Consider the following 19,321-nt stretch of genomic DNA (forward strand, 5'->3'; position numbering starts at 1 on the left):
TAATAGTGATTCCATAGTGGGTAGTGACCCGAGTAATAATAATGATATTAATAATATTGACCCCCATAGTGGCTCCAGTAGTAATAGTGATTCCATAGTGGCCCAAGTAATAACAGTGACCCCCAAAGTAACCCCACTATTAATAGTGACATTGTTAGTGGCCCCAGTAGTAATAGTGACCCCTATAGTGGCCTTAGTAATAATAGTGAACCCCCATAGTTGCCCCAGTAGTAATACTGACTTTTTTAGTGGCTCAAGTAGTAATAGTGACTCCACAGTGGCCCTAGTTATAATAGTGACCCCCCTCATAGTGGCCCCTGTAGTAATGGTGACCTTGTTAGTGGACCCAGTAGTAATAGTGACTCCATAGTGGCCCTATTAATAATAGTGACCCCGCATAGTGGCTCCAGTAGTAACAGTATCCCTGATAGTGGCTCCAGTAGTAATAGTGACTCCATAGTGGCCCTAGTAATAATAGTGACCCCCATAGTGGCCCTAGTAATAATAGTGACCCTGCATAGTGGCTCCAGTATTAACAGTATCCCTGATAGTGGCTTCAGTAGTAATAGTGACTCCATAGTGGCCCTAGTAATAATAGTGACCCCCATAGTGGCCCTAGTAATAATAGTGACCTTGTTAGTGGCCCAAGTAGTACTAGTGACTCCATAGTGGCCCTAGTAATATTAATAGCAACGGCGACCTTGTTAGTGGACCCAGTAGTAATAGTGACTCCACAGTGGCCCTAGTTATAATAGTGCCCCCCCCCCATAGTGGCCCCTGTAGTAATGGTGACCTTGTTAGTGGACCCAGTAGTAATAGTGACTCCATAGTGGCCCTATTAATAATAGTGATCCCCCATAGTGGCTCCAGTAGTAGCAGTATCCCTGATAGTGGCTCCAGTAGTAATAGTGACTCCATAGTGGCCCTATTAATAATAGTGATCCCCCATAGTGGCTCCAGTAGTAGCAGTATCCCTGATAGTGGCTCCAGTAGTAATAGTGACTCCATAGTGGCCCTAGTAATAATAGTGACCTTGTTAGTGGCCCAGGTAATACTAGTGACTTCATAGTGGCCCTAGTAATAACAGTGACCCTGCATAGTGGCTTCAGTAGTAACAGTATCTCTGATAATGGCTCCAGTAGTAATAGTGACTCCATAGTGGCCTTAGTAATAATAGTGACCCCCATAGTGGCCCAGTAGTAATAGTGACCTTGTTAGTGGACCCAGTAGTAATAGTGACTCCATAGTGGCCCTAGTAATAATAGTGACCCCCATAGTGGCCCAGTAGTAATGGCGGCCTTGTTAGTGAACCCAGTAGTAATAGTGACTTTTTAGTGGCTCAAGTAGTAATAGTGATTCCACTGTGGCCCTAGTTATAATAGTGCCCCCCATAGTGGTCCCTGTAGTAATGGTGACCTTGTTTGTGGACCCAGTAGTAATAGTGACTCCATAGTGGCCCTAGTAATAATAGTGACCCCCCATAGTGGCCCAGTAGTAATGGCGACCTTGTTAGTGAACCCAGTAGTAATAGTGACTCCATAGTGGCCCAAGTAGTAATAGTGACTCCACAGTGGCCCTAGTAATAATAGTGAGCCCCATAGTGGCCCTAGTAATAATAGTGACCTTGTTAGTGGCCCAAGTAGTACTAGTGACTCCATAGTGGCCCTAGTAATATTAATAGCAACGGCGACCTTGTTAGTGGACCCAGTAGTAATAGTGACTCCATAGTGGCCCTATTAATAATAGTGACCCCCCTTAGTGGCTCCAGTAGTAACAGTATCCCTGATAGTGGCTCCAGTAGTAATAGTGACTCCATAGTGGCCCTAGTAATAATAGTGACCTTGTTAGTGGCCCAAGTAGTACTAGTGACTTCATAGTGGCCCTAGTAATATTAGTGACCCCCACAGTGGCCCCAGTAGTAATAGTGACCTTGTTAGTGGCCCCAGTAGTAACAGTGTCCCCATGCATGTTGCTGTGGATTTTGCCATGGATTTTATCGGTGGTGTGTGCACAAAACCTTTAGGACCGCTGTCTGACGAGCATATTGTAGCTCTGTATTTGGTCTGTATGTTGCGGACCCTGATACGGAGCTCATGGAAATCTATGTATTTGTTCACATGGCCATATATTTCACAGTCGTTTTTTTTCCCCGTATTTGCCTCCGTATTGCTATTATTTTCTATTCGGCAAATGCGAATCAGTATTTATCCAGTAGAACATATACAGAGTATATAGTGATGAAGTGCTGATGACATCCGGTTGTGATGTCATCTGTAACACTTCCGTCCTGCGGATCCATATTGCAGACGTGTTTTTTGAGAGACATTTAAAAACAACCCCCCCCCCCCCCCCATGACAAAGTGGATTCTACTTTATTTATGCTTGCAGGATTAAAAAGATTATCCAAAAATAATTCCTATTTCTTTTCTTGCAAGTCCTGGCCTTGGACCAACAGTTACTGTTCTCAGACTTGTCAGAAGGATGGGATTAGCAGAATGATGATGCGGGTGTTAAACTGAAATGTCCCTCTGGTGGTTTAATTCCTTTTGGTCTCCTCTGCCCCACTACTGTGTTGTTAATGAAGCCACCATGTAAATAAAATATTACACTAAAAGGAGGAAGAAACTCCAAAAATATTCTTCTGTGAAATATTACAGCCAACTGTGAACGGAAATGAGGAATTTGTCATTGAACTTGAGCAGATTTACCCCCCCCCCCTCCCCTCCCCTCCCCCACGCGGCCTTCAGGAATTACGATTCGTAATTGTAATCTAATAAAACCAGCAAACATTTATTTTTTACAAGCTGTTGGTTTAATACATCAACAGACCACATAGTGATAGCGAAGATGAGGAGGATCCGAACTCAGCCCTCGGGGCCCAACAGCCAAGCTGTCTGGGAAATAATTAGAGGCAGGATTACTGGTTATTATTAATTAGAGAAATTATTGGTAGCCCTTGAGAACTGAGCTTGAAGACAAATTTGGGGCGCTTGGTGGTTAGAGTATACATCCTGCTGTCACGCGTTATAGCGAATACTGTAGCAAACATGTTAATACATATTCACACCGATGATTAAAAAGTTGCACTGAGATTCCTGGTTGCACCGTCCATGTGCTGCCCAATGTGCGGGAATCCGTAGACATGCTAATTTAGTCCGGGATTCGGACAAGAATTTGGACATACTGCAATTTTTTTTTTACTCAGACTAGTTGTCCAAGTAAATGAAGCCCATGGGAATACAGACCTCACCTGCTGCCCAGGTATCCAGTCTACGTCTGCTTGGCCACTAGAGATCCAGGACAAACCACTTATCACCTCCTGGAGAAATAGAACGCCATGAGCTCCCGCAAACAAGGTCATCATTGACTTTAAATCTGCCCTGCTGGTGAGACTTTATGAAACCCTCAAAATTTAGATCCTCCAGAGAACTTTTACCCCCACATACGATATGCAGCTCTACATTTTCCTTCCCATTTGCAAGGTGGTGAAGGACAGTTTGCAGTCGTTGTGCCCTTTTGTTTTTTCTCCCCCCCATTATTTGCCAAGTATCAACGCTGGCCAACACGGTACCGGAACGCTGCTCCCACGATGTCATCCTAGGACTGCCTTCACTACAAAGGACTCCATGTAATTATACTACCTTCATTGACCGTTAAACATGATAATTAGGATGGAATCACTAAATGTTAAGGGGCTAACACCCCAAAATACGTGCATTTATGGGGGAGAATGTAACAAGTTTTTGTGGAGAAGAAAAACACACATAATACCGAAGACTACTTTCAATGTAAAACATCCTATCTATCCCACAAGTTCCCAATCTCCCTCTACTACCAAATCCAGAGGTGTTCAAATGAGATTAAAAAAACACCCCTGCAGCATTCCAGCTTCTTCAAGAGAAAGCAGATCCCCAAGGCCCGAGGCAGGAGCATTCTAATAGTCTGCTCTATTAATAACACTATATATATATACATAAAAGCTTCAATATACAAGTATGATCGCAATGAAAAACCAAGAAGCCTAATGCATAAAATCCTACGGATCTTTTCGAAATGTAAACAAAGCAATGCATTGATTAGTGATGATGTTAATGCAGTATCAGACGGCACTGATACCGCCCCCAATGTGCGCAACTAAATTTAATTCTTAGTTGACATATAGTAGAAGGAAGACCTTTTCGACATTTGGCGAGCAATGCACAGCTCTGATAAGGATTACTCCTTCCACTCGTTGGTCCATAATTGTCACTCGAGGATCGATATGTTATTATCAGACAGAGATTTACTACTGCTTTCCCAAGGATCGGCAATTGAAACGATCACCTGGTCTGATCCCACTGCAGTCGCATTGACTTCAGCTGAACAATATAACCAACCACCAGCATATATCGGGCGTAGTAATGACTTTTTATAATCACAAGTTGAACATAAAAACAATTTGTAGAGAGATTTAAAGGGCTCCTTAACTCCTATTGCATCCCCTGAAGTGAACCAACATATCTTATGGAACGCCCATTAAGCATACGTAAGAGGCTACTTCATTAAAATAGGTTACCATGTAGAAAAAGAAATCTAATTGACTTACTTGAAAACATAAAGGCTCTTGAAACACAAAACAAACTGAAACGGACACCCCGGCAAGCAGAACGGCTCTTTCAATATAGAGATAATCGTCAACGTTACTTGCTACAAAATTATGAGAGAAAATGGACAAAGATTAAAGCCCAATATTAGGCGCAAAATAATAAATCTAGAAGACGACTGGTGTCTTGGCTTAAAGCCCAACATCTAAAATCATGGCTCCCGTATCTAATTGGCCAAAACAACAAAGGTAAACGCACAAACCTTATAGATATAGCACATAGCTTTTTAGTATATTATTTGGCCTTCTAATCTTAAAGACGTTTCCAAGTGCTGCACATCAAACTCAAAGAATCCTACAAAATATCAATCTATCCACTCTTTCCAAAATCCAGAAGGAAACTCTAGATTTACCAATCCCACTAATGAAAGTGCTCAAACATATCAACTCCCTGACAGTTGGTAAATCAAGATGGCCTTAGGAATGCCAACAAGAAGACTTCTCAAAATACCTAATCCCCGCACCTCTATAGGACATCTCAATCGGCGGTTATAGAGGGCTCCTCTCCTAAAGAAAATTAGCAAACCTTAATAGTTACCCCTCCTAAACCAGCCAACCAGACACTCCCAGAACTACCGGCCTTTATCATTACTAAATACTGATATAAGAATTTAGGCAAGAATCCTAGTCTCTAGATAGGTGTCTATCCTGAAGCTTTGATCAGGAAAGATCAAGTTGGATTTGTGAAAGGTCGTCCGGCTTCGGATAATACCAGAAGAGTCCTAAACCCTGCATATTACATCAAATCCGCAAAGGTTACCATGGTTCTTCTTGCTCTGGATGCTGAAAAGGCTTTTGACCTTATAAACTGGTCACATGCTTTTGTAACTCTAGACAGAATGGGCTTTGGGGACCTTTGGAACGAGCATTCACCAACGGTGAACTATTGGATGACTTGTAAATTACAAATGGCACCAGGCAGGGCTGCGCTCTGTGTCTGCTAATTTTCATACTATCCCTAGAACCATTAGCACGAACCCTTAGAGAGAATACCTTAATTAAAGGAATACAGGATGGTGACCATTCCCATCTAATATCGCCATAAGCAGGTGATATTCAGACCCCACACCATCTCTGGATAATACATTAGATAAAAGAGTTTGGACAAATGTTGTACTACAAAACAAATGCACATAAATCCCAAATTGTACCGATGAATATCCCCGGTGACTTGCCATATATTTACAAAACAGACACCCTTTTACTGGCAAAATGACGGTATAAAATACCTGGGCCGAACAATAACGGCTCCACATAGAAAACTGTATCCTATACTGAAAGTATTGCAGGTAGACTGTCAATCTAAATTCGAGACATCATAGATAGGAAGAATCGCTACCTTCAAAATATTTATACTGCCCAAACTGCTATACCTGTCTGGTACCTTCCCCATTGAGCTACCAGAACGTTTCTCTACAGATGTGAAGAGAATCCTATCTCAATATGTTTGGTGTAACATAAACCAGCACCATACTTAGTGAAGATATATGGGGATGAGGGCTGGGCTTCCCGGATATACAAGAACTAGCCCCACGGTGGAGGCCATTTGAGCAACTCAAAACTAATGATTGTTTGACACTAGTGGACGAATTACAATTTAAATATATTCCATACATACACATCGCTACATGATCGTGCTAGTTTTCAAAAAACATACTCTCCGAAAGAGTGGAAAAAGCAGAGAGGTCAAAACTAGAGAATGGAAGCAGTCCTTCTACCTGACTCATAAGGCATTCATGTAGATGAATGAAAATGACCGTGAGATGGCATTACACACCAGCCCATCTGTCTAAGAGACACCCTGGTTGTTCGGTTGACTGTCGGTTCATGTTTGGTGGAACTGCCCTTTTATCCAGCAGTATGGGGACTTTGTATTTCATCTACTAGCTTCTTTAGTTGACTATACAGTCCAAACCCCCACTCATTAGCCTTGATGAACATCAGCTGCCATCTCATCCCACTGAAATGTCGGATTCTCAGCTGTAAACTACTTGCATTATCAAACGTGGTTATTCTTAGGTACTGGAGGAGTGCTGACATCCTTATAACTATCACTTTGATCAACCAAACACATATACATGAAATCTATCTGCACACAACACATCTACATTTTATAAATCCCTCCATATATGGAGAGCCGGGATATCTTGCAATCAGCGCAGATCTGGATAATTGTCGTATTCTGCGGCGCTTGTAGAGTCCTAGCATTTATTTTTAGCAGATAATTGAGAACCCGCAGGATCCCGTACGTCTATAACCTTTCTCTTAGTTTTACCTGGTTCTAGTTATTCACCTACCGTTCCCTTTCAGGGCAGGCTCACACGAGCGTATACCTAAAGCTCTGTATAAAGCAGCGTTTTACTACTGTGCGAGACGGCGATTCGCTGCATATAGCAGGGATTTTGGACTGCCCATGACATGGTGTCTCAGGCGCGCTCTCTTGCGCAGTTTTCTGTTCTGTTATTTTTTAAACATTTCCCACATTGTTGCTTAGAGACATTGCATATTAAAGGGGTTGTCCCGCGGCAGCAAGTGGGTCTATACACTTCTGTATGGCCATAATAATGCACTTTGTAATATACATTGTGCATTAATTATGAGCCATACAGAAGTTATAAAAAGTTTTTTACTTACCTGCTCCGTTGCTAGCGTCCTCGTTCCCATGGAGCCGACTAATTTTCGCCCTCCGATGGCCAAATTAGCCGCGCTTGCGCAGTCCTGGTCTTCTGCTCTCTTCAATGGAGCCGCTCGTGCAGAATGCCGGCTCCGTGTAGCTCCGCCCCGTCACGTGCCGATTCCAGCCAATCAGGAGGCTGGAATCAGCAATGGACCGCACAGAAGAGCTGCGGTCCACGGAGGAAGAGGATTCCGGCGGCCATCTTCACCGGTAAGTATAGAAGTCACCGGAGCGCGGGGATTAAGGTAAGCGCTCCGGTAAGCTTTCTTTAGGTCCCTGCATCGGGGTTGTCTCGCGCCGAACGGGGGGGGGGGGGGTTGAAAAAAAAAAAACCCGTTTCGGCGCGGGACAACCCCTTTAAGTTTTTTAGACAACCTCTTCTCATCTTCTTGCTTGTGTTCGTCTCATCATTTCTGTAATACACTTGCATTAAAAATGTTGTTGATTTGTGAATCATGTTTGAAGTGGCCGCCACTACGGGTCTCGCCTTCCAGCTTCTCTGCAATCCACTTTCTGTCATTAGGTACAGAGCTTCTGTAGTAACAAGGACACTGGCACGTTTCCTTAGCTCCTCCTCCTGTTGCTATCTTCACATACAGCTCCCATGCTCACAGAGGCTGACAGATCTGCAAACACTGTGATCTCCACAATCTCTGCCTCTCCTGCTGTTACAGCTTGTAGTGGGTTCACTAACCATTTGGCCTTAATGTCTCTGAATGCCTGAATCATCCTGAGAAAGCACAGGGATGGGCATTCAGATACTGTCTCCAAGATTATTGCACCAAATACAGTGCAATGCAGCATGGAGAGTAAGGGCAAGGAAGTCAGGACAGTGAACTACTGGCAGAATATTATGTCTGCTACATATCCCCTCCCTGAAAGTGGATAGCAAACAGCAGAACAGCAAAAAATTGGAAAGATCTCCTGAAAATCACAACTTACAGGCATGAAACAGGGTGCAAACAGAAGCAAATGAGAGATAAGGAGAACCTGGAGTATTTTAGAAAACTTGGTGAAAACGCAAATACATTTTAAATATATTCAAAAATGTATGATAAGTGGAAAATTAAGACATTTAGGATGCAAACATTCATTGTACAACACGCAGGTTTTTATTGTTTGGGAGGGTTAAATTGAATTTGGGGCAAAATTATGTGCCTTCAACACTTTTGTCTTGTAAATGTAATTCTCTTATTAATCTACAAAGAAGCACAATGCTTACAGTATACGCCACCAAGGGAAAACTAAACAAGAAAAAGAAAATATCTCCACAATCTGAAAAGATTTACTGGCTTTGGCTCATATTCTCAGTCATTGTTTAAAGGCCTGTTAAAAGTTCAGACATTGACTCGCAGGAATGCTGCCTTCCAACAGGTGGCGCTGTAGAGACATCGTTCCATCTTCCATTTACATTTTTCCAGAAGAGCATGTATGGCCTTACAAGGCTCCTCATGCTTCATATATGCTCTTACGTAAGAGAAACTGTACGTCCATTGACCCTGGTGATGACCAGAAATTTCGATCTACATCTCCACCTAGTGAACTGCATGGCCTATAAGACTTCCTGCACTCTTGTGGGGGTCTTGCTTGTGGTGCTTTCTTCAAGAATAAACATTAGTCCCCCCGACTCATGTTGATGGTTTGTCACCTAGCCAACCAGAACTACATGGTGCATTAATGAGGGGCAAGAACTGCATGTCCTCCTACTGACTAGAATAATAGACTCCATATACCTTTGTGGTGCTCTCCATTGTGGTGACTCCACACTGAGAAATGTTACTCCCCTGGACTCATGTTGATGGCCTCTCACCTAGCTAACCAGAATCCTGAAACAGCTATCTGCAACATGGATATTCTGGTTTGGCTTACATTCCTACTCATACTGCAAGGTCTGTTAAGAGGTTGGAAACTGACTTATAGGGTAAAGGTAAAGTCCCCTGGTGCAAGCACCGAGTCATGACTGACTTCTAGGGTGATGTCACATTGTGACGTTTTCTTGGCAGACTGTTTTGGCGGGGTGCCATTAGCTACCTTCCAATAAGTTGCGTTGTGGAGGATTATTCCATCACTCATTTGCATAGCTTGCTTCCCCAGGGAGCATTGCATTTCTTATATGCCTTCCTACACCCCAGTGGTGCTTTCCACAGTAAGGACCATTACCATCCTAGACGCAGCAACAGGGTTCAAAACCAAAGGGCAAATCAAAACAGCCCAATTTTTTGTTGAAACCAGACCAATGTACTGTAGGCTCTTAATTATGTTTAACAAAGGAAAGGGTCCGATACATGAGGATGAATGCATGTAGTTGTGTAAGGCTATTTTATGGACTGTCCTCTATAGATAGGCAGTCCAATAGTTCATTGACATATAATAGATAGATAGGCAGTCTAATAGTACATTGGCACATTGTATGGGCAGCCTTCGTTCCCTATACAGGATGCATATAGGTAATACTTTCTTTATTATTCTCAATCACACCATCTATAGTTAATCAGGAGCTGATCGATACAAGACATTGCATGTGGTACAACCCACTTACCCACAATGGTTAATGCAGTAGCTTTTGTTAATTCCTTCCTCATTGACTCCATTACTTCTAAATTAGTACCATCCAGGCCACATCTATTTACGGTCCCGTTACCGGAGCTGACCCAGTATAACTTGCTGTCGGCATAGTCTATTGATAATCCTGTAAATACATTAAAAAGATTGAATACTCTAAAAAATAACATCACATAATTACAGAACTTACTTTGTGATTGTACATAAAACACGATGCAACGAGCACATTGACTAAATGATTAGGGAAAACAGCTTCATCAGTAATGTCATCTCCGCGTTTCCTGGTAGGCGGTATAATCAATGCTGAAATGTGTTTGTGAAATCATATCTGTAATACGTGCCAGCTCTTTAAGGGGTGGTACGGCCATTGCATAACATTCCACCTGTAGCACCCACTGAACTGGACTTAGCCCTCCTCTGCCAATCCAGCGCTGCAGTCCTGCCACGGTCCTGGTGTTGGTTGTACATGCTGTCACCGGACGTGACTTAACTGCTGCAGCCAATTAGAGGCTGCGACGTCACTGTTCTGAATTCATAACAACCTTTGACACTTACAACAGAGGGTTATATTCCTCAAGAGGATTAATGTGTGACTGGGAAGTATGAGAAATCTATAGCAGAGATAACACTCTGGCCTGGTGACCCCCTAACACTAATTCAGAGACCATAAAACCTTCACATCTTTATGAGTGGACTAATTAAGTATTTATTTCTCTACTCATCCTGTTGTAGTATCCTTTCAAGTGCAAACTAATCCACTATGTCTGTGAATTGTCATAGGTATGTTTGTATATACATGGCTCTTCGGATCTGTTTCATTATGCCTGAGGAAGAGCCCTACATTGGTTCGAAAGCTCACATTAACATCAAGTATTTTTGTTAGCCAGTAGAAGCTATCATATCTACAGGATTACTTAGTTTCTCTTGCTGAGAACAATCACATTTTGTTCTAAATTCCTGATATTATGTCACCCAGGATGTGAGCGATGACACCAGGAGACTGGGAGGGGACACTGCAGCCTCTAATTGACCAATCGGGTGAATACATTTGCAATAAACTGTAGATAGCTATGAAATTAATCCATAGAAACCCACGATTAACATTATGATGATCTGGCAGGGATAATAATTGAATTATAAGTGAAAAATCAGAAGTTCCTCTGGCCTGCTATTATTGAGGAACATCGCCCATGAGGATAAACACAATGCTCTATCCTCATAAGTGATTCTCTTCAAAGTAGCAGCGCTGGACAACCACCTGACTTTTCACTTCTTCTTCAACCGATTCCCATGGCAGTTTCCACCTACGTGCTCCAGGAGCAGCTGCTGCTGTCAGAATGCCAGTCTCAGAGCTGTGCCTGCCAAAGCCCAATGGCAGCAGGTGAGCATGTCCCCATTTGTCTACTCATCCGCTCCTTAACCCCAAGGGTTCTGCATGATGGAGAGCTGTTTTTGAGTTTTCTACTGGTGATGATTATAACATGGCGGCCATTGTGTCCTCTTGAATGAATATTCATGGTAGAAATCATTACCATAACATTATCTCATGATAACGATGCAAATTGCAATTAAGTAGAACATATTTACTTCCCATTTGTTATAATTTGCATATTAGCTCTGGTGAGATCTTAAAAATACCCATTAAAAATAATGATAGAAAAGTAGGTCCGCGCCTCCGGCAGCTCGTAATCTACAAGAAACACGGAACTTAAGTAGACAGAATGACGGCGGAACATGTGTGTGTGGATTTAAAGTAGCGGAAAGATTAAAGGAAGTCGACATACGTTATCCTGCAGACGCCGCTGACAGCGAGAAGTCTTAACGGCAAAATATTTATTTCCCCAGTAAAATAGGCGAACTATTTAAAGAGTCCTAATTAATTGGCCATCATATCGTTTCAGAAGAAAATGCCCCAACGCATCGAGTATATATTTACTGCGAGACTATCTCAGTTTCCATCGCTCCTCGTTAGACAAGCGCAGTTTTAGAATTATTTAACTCTTCGTCTTACACTAAGCAGCATTAAAGCATGCATAACTCTGGTAATTAAAGCATCCCAAGATATATTACAAACAGCCTGGGCATATTTAATTGGCAAATAATGCACATTCATTACGAGATACGGCTTATTAGAGTTTTTCATCACTGTCTGGGATTTGCTGTGAGGCTGATATTAAAGTATGTGCGTACTGTCTAGGTCCTATGCCCTCATCCCCCACCACCACCAGCATACATATGCACACTTGGCAGAGTCATCATAGCTTCCAATTCTCAGGACATTTTCGGTACACACAGCTCATTAGCTAAAATCAGTTTCCAGGTCAATTTCTCTACCGCTGTAATTTTGTTTTTTAATGTTTCTTGTAGGGATATGCTTCATTTCGAGTTTACATAAAATAAGGCAGAGTATGTAGCTACAGCGGCGTCAGCACCCAGAAAACCCAGACAGATGCTGGGGCCACTTGTATGGGGGACCCACTCAGGGATGGGACCAATGCAGTTCTTTGAAATCCATTGTGTTTATTGGGATTCTGTCACCTGGTTCATGAAGTTTGACTTGCAACTCAGCTCTGAGTCACGGAGGCGGCCGCACTGCCTTCTCCCCACCTGCAGCATTCAGACTGACCGCTCTCTCCCCTTTTCTGTATAGGGAGAGAGCTCTTGCTCTGCTTGATGTGGATGGGGATAGACTGCCACGGGCCACCTCCATGGCTCAGGGCTCAACTTCAAGTCAAACTTCTTGAGCCTGGTGACAGAATCCCTTTAAAGTGTGAGTACAATTGACTATGACAGTGGTACTGTAGGAAGCTGAGCGCTTCCTCTTCCGCCAACCCTCCTCTGTAGCTGTGCTGCGTGCTTTCTGCACAACCCAGGCTAAAAGAAGCTAAGGCAGAGGAGGAGGATGCAGTGGGAGCGTGATGGAGGGGAGTGAGATTATTGTCTATTTCATTGTAGGGGCACAGTGAGGTCTCACCGACCGCTCAGTGAACACAGTGGTACCTATAAGTAACTCAGAGAGCATAGTGGGCCCTGTAAATTATTAAGCTGGCAGAGCAAAACATATAAATTACTAATGGAGCACAGTGGAATGTATAATTACTAAGGGGGCACAATGAGGCTTATAAATTTCTCAAGGCACACCTATAAATTGCTAAGGTAGCAAAATTTATCATATAATTTACTAAAGCAGCATAGTGGGGCCTATAAATTACTAAGAGGGCACCTATAAATTACTAAGGAAGCCCAGATGGGCCTGAAACATAATAAAGGGGCAAATCAGGGCCTATAAATTACTAAGTGAGCCCACTGTAACTATCACCAAAGGACCCATATAAATCTGCACCCAGCCCTGGTGAGCAAATAAAAGGACTGTATGTTATCCACATAGGGTTCTGTTAGTGCAAAGGGTCACTGCAGAGTATGGGCAAAGTAGAAACATTAAAAAAACGTGGTTCAAGATTCATACATAAATTGGGCTGGTCAAATAGTCTGGTAAAAGTTATAACAAATACATAGTTGTAACGTAATAACTAATATATTAAACATGACCTGACAATAGTGTCCATTCTGTGTTTTAATAGTTTAGTTATACATTGCAGAATGCATGTCCTTAACACGGGCCCCTATACTATTACAGCACAGTAGAAGCCAGGGCTCAGGACCGTGTCCATGTGTTTGTGCAATCACTTGCTGATGCAGGCTGTATTGGTCATTTGGCAGCCAGCATTAGCAGTCAGGATCAAAGATAACTCCGATCCCAGCTACTTTAAACTTTTATATGCTGTGAACTCATCGCTTTTGCCCTGTAATGTGATCGCAGAGGGACAGAAGCCTACCAGACCTTTCACAGCCATCAATGTGAAGGAATATAAATAAATAAATGCAATATAGAAGTATTGCGGTGTATTATTGAGGTCAGAGGATCTTGTATTCAAGTCCACTACAAGGACATCCTCCCAAAAAACAATCATACGTATTATTATAATAATTATAAACTACCCTTTTAATACTACTAGACTGATTGCCCATTGTTTTGAGTTGCTCCAATTGCAATGATACAGATGTAGCAAATATAATGCTAACCGTAAGCACGTTATGCTACAGTATTAACCCTTTGCAATCCAATTTTGGATTCAGTGTTACCTAGGAGACCTTCTCATTCAGCTATTATACAATGGCACCATCTGCTGGCTAGAGGCAGTACTGTGGTATGGGACATACTGGAGAGGCCCCCGACAACAGACCGGCCAGTAATCTACAGTAAGAATACCCTGCCGGATGTCTTTCGACATCGGAGCTCTACAGCCTTCAATCAGAATGTCTTTAGATGTCAGGCAGTGGATTGGAAAGGGTTAATATAGCATACTACATGGCTCTTTGCTCTTTGCATAGTGTGGCTGTTTGAATATAAAATGAATGACATGAGTTCTATGCAAATTGTGTTGATGGAGTAGGAAACCACGCGATGGTTGTGCTGATTGCTACCAGCATGTGCCAACCATGAACAGAACACTATATATGGAAGCAACTACACTGCTGTATCTATTGTTTGTGCTTCTGAGGAAGGGGACTTGTGTTGCTTGTGGCTGAAACGTGTTGAGCCAGCTGGAACTCTTACTGGTTGATCCTTCTCTTTCGTCAACGGATGTCACACACCTGGTCAGTCTGTCCGCACACCTGGTGAGTCTGTCCGCACACCAGGTGGGTCTGTCTGCACACCAGGTGGATCTGTCTGCACACCAGGTGGGTCTGTCCGCACACCAGGTGGGTCTGTCCGCACACCAGGTGGGTCTGTCTGCACACCAGGTGGGTCTGTCTGCACACCAGCTGGGTCTGTCTGCACACCAGGTGGGTCTGTCCGCACACCAGGTGGGTCTGTCTGCACACCAGCTGGGTCTGTCTGCACACCAGGTGGGTCTGTCTGCACACCAGGTGGTACTGTCTGCACACCAGGTGGGTCTGTCCGCACACCAGGTGGGTCTGTCGGCACACCAGGTGGGTCTGTCTGCACACCTTTTGACCTTCCATGTCTATTTGGTGCTCTACTGAGTATTGCTATTTTGGATTATATCCCTTCACTTTGTGGGCTATGTTGTTAAATCTATCAGATGACAAGAATATCACTGCCTGCTCTGCATGTATCACAAATATTGGAGACCATCCAAGATAGAAGTCATGCACTGCCCTTTTAGGTATAGCACTGTATATACACTGCATTTGGAACGTCTTCAGGCCCTTTCACTTTCATTTACATTTTCTTATGTTGTGGGTTTGTGCAAATAAAAAAAAATCAAGTTTTCCCCATAATTTTGCACTTAATACCCCATAATGACAAAGTAAAAGCAGAATCTGGCAGTGAGATAGCTCTGGGGGCTCCCATTTCTCTTGATCATCTTTGAGATGTTTCTACACCTTGATTGGAGTCACCTAGTTGAATGGACATAAGACACCCCATTGTCTAAAATAAGGCAGTAATTCCCAATCGAGGTGCTGCGGCTCCCAGGCTAAGAATCATTCAGCCGACACTAAATGGGTTTTCCAGGCTTTGCCACTGGGATGCACTGGGGTCATAGTGCAAGTGTTGCTGCAAATCCTGTGTAGCGGACAGCATTCATAATTTCAATGACCACACAGGGGTCAGAGCAGTGTTTCTGCTCCCACCCTGGTGCATCCCGGTGGGCGCTAACTGGAAAACTCCTTTAAAGTTGGTCCACACAGGGCTGATTTGCCATAGAATTTTCATGCAGACACTCCACATGGGAATTCTGCGGCCATCCTGGACTTATTATTAACTAACAAACTGGACTTGTCAGGCCCCACATGGAATACTGCGTACAGTTCTGGTCACCGGAGCTCAGGAAAGATGTTACAGTGCTAGAGGGGGTTCAAAGAAGGACAACTAAACTAATACATGGACTGACGGGACTGGAATACCCAGAGAGGCACCAAAACTGGTATTATTCACCCTGGAAAACAGACGGCTAAGGGGCGACCAAATAACTCTGTATAAATACATGAGGGGACAATACAAGGATCTCTCCATGATCTGTTTATACCCAGGACTGCGACGGTAACAAGAGGGCATCCGCTACGTCTAGAAGAAAGCAGGTTTCATCACCAACATAGAAAAGGGTTCTTTACTGTAAGAGCAGTGAGACTATGGAACTCTCTACCGGAGGAAGTGGTGATGGCAGAATCCATAGAGGGATTTAAGAGAAACTAGATGTCTTTCTAGAGCGCTATGATATTATAGGATATAGACATTAGGTGACCAGCAGGTTGTTCATCCGGGTCTTGGAGTTACACTACCGTTCAAAAGTTTGGGGTCACATTGAAATGTCCTTATTTTTGAAGGAAAAGCACTGTACTTTTCAATGAAGATAACTTTAAACTAGTCCTAACTTTAAACAAATGCACTCTATACATTGCTAATGTGGTAAATGACTATTCTAGCTGCAAATGCCTGGTTTTTTGTGCAATATCTACAAAGGTGAATAGAGGCCCATTTCCAGCAACTATCACTCCAGTGTTCTAATGGTACAATGTGTTTGCTCATTGGCTCAGAAGGCTAATTGATGATTAGAAAACCCTTGTGCAATCATGTTCACACATCTGAAAACAGTCTAGCTCGTTACAGAAGCTACAAAACTGACCTTCCTGTGAGCAGATTGAGTTTCTGGAGCATCACATTTGTGGGGTCAATTAAACGCTCAAAATGGGCAGAAAAAGAGAACTTTCATCTGAAACTCGACAGTCTATTCTTGTTCTTAGAAATGAAGGCTATTCCATGCGAGAAATTGCTAAGAAATTGAAGATTTCCTACAACGGTGTGTACTACTCCCTTCAGAGGACAGCACAAACAGGCTCTAACCAGAGTAGAAAAAGAAGTGGGAGGCCGCGTTGCACAACTAAGCAAGAAGATAAGCACATTAGAGTCTCTAGTTTGAGAAACAGACGCCTCACAGGTACCCAACTGGCATCTTCATTAAATAGTACCCGCAAAACACCAGTGTCAACATCTACAGTGAAGAGGCGGCTGCGGGATTTTGGGCTTCAGGGCAGAGTGGCAAAGAAAAAGCCATATCTGAGACTGGCCAATAAAAGCAAAAGATTAAGATGGGCAAAAGAACACAGACATTGGACAGAGGAAGACTGGAAAAAAGTGTTGTGGACGGATGAATCCAAGTTTGAGGTGTTTGGATCACAAAGAAGAACGTTTCTGAGACGCAGAACAAATGAAAAGATGCTGGAAGAATGCCTGACGCCATCTGTTAAGCATGGTGGAGGTAATGTGATGGTCTGGGGTTGCTTTGGTGGTGGTAAGGTGGGAGATTTGTACAGGGTAAAAGGGATTCTGAATAAGGAAGACTATCACTCCATTTTGCAACGCCATGCCATACCCAGTGGACAGCGCTTGATTGGAACCAATTTCATCCTACAACAGGACAATGACCCTAAACACACCTCCAAATTGTGCAAGAACTATTTACAGCAGAAGCAGGCAGCTGGTATTCTATCGGTAATGGAGTGGCCAGCGCAGTCACCAGATCTGAACCCCATTGAGCTGTTGTGGGAGCAGCTTGACCGTATGGTACGCCAGAAGTGCCCATCCAACCAATCCAACTTGTGGGAGATGCTTCTAGAAGCGTGGGGTGCAATTTCTCAAGCTTACCTCAACAAATTAACAGCTAGAATGTCAAAGGTGTGCAATGCTGTAATTGCTGCAAAAGGAGGATTCTTTGACGAAAGCAAAGTTTGATGTAAAAACAATGTTATTTCAAATACAAATCATTATTTCTAACCTTGTCAATGTCTTGGCTCTATTGTCTATTCATTTCACAACGCATGGTGGTGAATAAGTGTGACTTTTCATGGAAAACACAAAATTGTTTGGGTGACCCCAAACTTTTGAACGGTAGTGTAGGTAGAACTCAAACGTTGATCCAGGGATTATTCTGACTGCCATTATGGAGTCAAGAAGGAATTTTTTCCCCCAATGGGCTAAATTGGCTTCTGCCTCATTGTTTGTTTTTTTTTTGCCTTCCTCTGGATCAACAAGGGGGGGGGGGGATGGAAACAGGCTGAACTAGATGGACATTGTCTCACTTCAGCCTTTTTTTAACAAATTTACAAAGATGTCTAACATTCTGTTGTCATTATGGGGTACTGAGTGCAGAATGAAGGAAACACAATGCCACAACAATACAAAATGTAAAAACGTGAGCGGCTCTGAGGACTTTCCAAACGCATTTTATGTCTTTTTTTCTGGAGTTTTCCTTTAACTATGCATTTTATTTTTTTATTTTTTTTTCATATGAAAACGAATTAGTAGAACGAACTTATGATTGAAGCCAATACAGGTGAAATATTTACTGAAAGACTTGGGACACGGAAGGAATTGTTTCTTCTCCAGATGTAATTTTGTATATTCTTCAGATTTCGTTTTTTCCAAAAACATAGAAACTGCTGAATTCATTGAGAAGTGATATTCCACCATGCAACAAAAAAGCACAAATGATTTCTATTCCATCCGAATCCCCGTGAAACATAATGTAAGGATGAAATTGATGGGTTTATTTTCATGTCAACGTCTGAGACTGAAGGGCCGGCGGCTAATGTAAAGCACATAATATCCAGCAGGCCCAGGGGTGATATACAATACCCAGCGCTGCCCTGGCACAGATGCTCTGCTGGCTTGTCCCACGTTTATGATATACTGTAATCTGCTTTTGTTCTTACATCAAAATATCGTAAAACATGTGACTCAGATATATCATTATTTATTAGCTGACAGCTAAATACAAATCATAAAGTCGGCTTCCTGCTGGGAAGATAATCGAAAGCCGTAATAAGTCATCATTTATTGAGTCTTAACCATCTCACGGCTAGAATAAAGCGGGATGTGAGCATGTGGGTCAGACTGATCGCAGCATCCTAAAGCCATTGTCTACAAGCCGCCTGCCCCGGTGATCCACATCTACGATTTGCAGTCATGCCTTGTGACTCGGCTCTTTACCGCATCCTATTACAAGACTAGTTTATTTTATTCTTAAAACATTGCAAGTTTAACTGCATTTTATCGCCATTTTCTTCTACTGAAGGGTTTTTTGGGTTGTGCTGGACTTCATGTTGTCAAGGCTTCCACCAGGACTCTGACCGAAGCTTACTCTGCTCTCACAGTCACGAGGCTCCAAGGCTTTGCTCACAGCACAGTGCTTTCACAGTCATAGCTAGGAGGCTCCAGGGCTTTCTGCAATCACTCTCATTCTCACCCACTGCATCCAACCTCCTTTACAGGCCACGACCACCAATGACCACGCTCCGTACAGTGGTTCTTTCTTTCTTACTATACTTCTATGCCCCACCCCACCATTTATACCACATACAGACACCACCTCATGTTTTTACATTTTTGTATTGTTGTGACCTTGTGTTTCCTT

At 42.9% G+C, this 19,321-nt stretch overlaps 1 protein-coding gene across 1 annotated transcript in view; it reads right to left on the reverse strand.

Annotated features, from left to right (window-relative positions):
• Window positions 1-19,321, reverse strand: part of LRP1B (LDL receptor related protein 1B) — a 1,872,788-nt gene that overhangs the window by 601,450 nt on the left and 1,252,017 nt on the right. Inside the window, exon 33 of the mRNA XM_066577770.1 lies at window positions 9,859-10,008. Coding sequence (XP_066433867.1) covers window positions 9,859-10,008 — 150 coding nt within the window. The remainder of the gene's footprint in view (window positions 1-9,858; window positions 10,009-19,321) is intronic.

The sequence above is a fragment of the Eleutherodactylus coqui genome, chromosome 8 (genome assembly GCF_035609145.1).
Source record: "Eleutherodactylus coqui strain aEleCoq1 chromosome 8, aEleCoq1.hap1, whole genome shotgun sequence".
NCBI classification, from domain to species: Eukaryota; Metazoa; Chordata; class Amphibia; order Anura; family Eleutherodactylidae; genus Eleutherodactylus; species Eleutherodactylus coqui.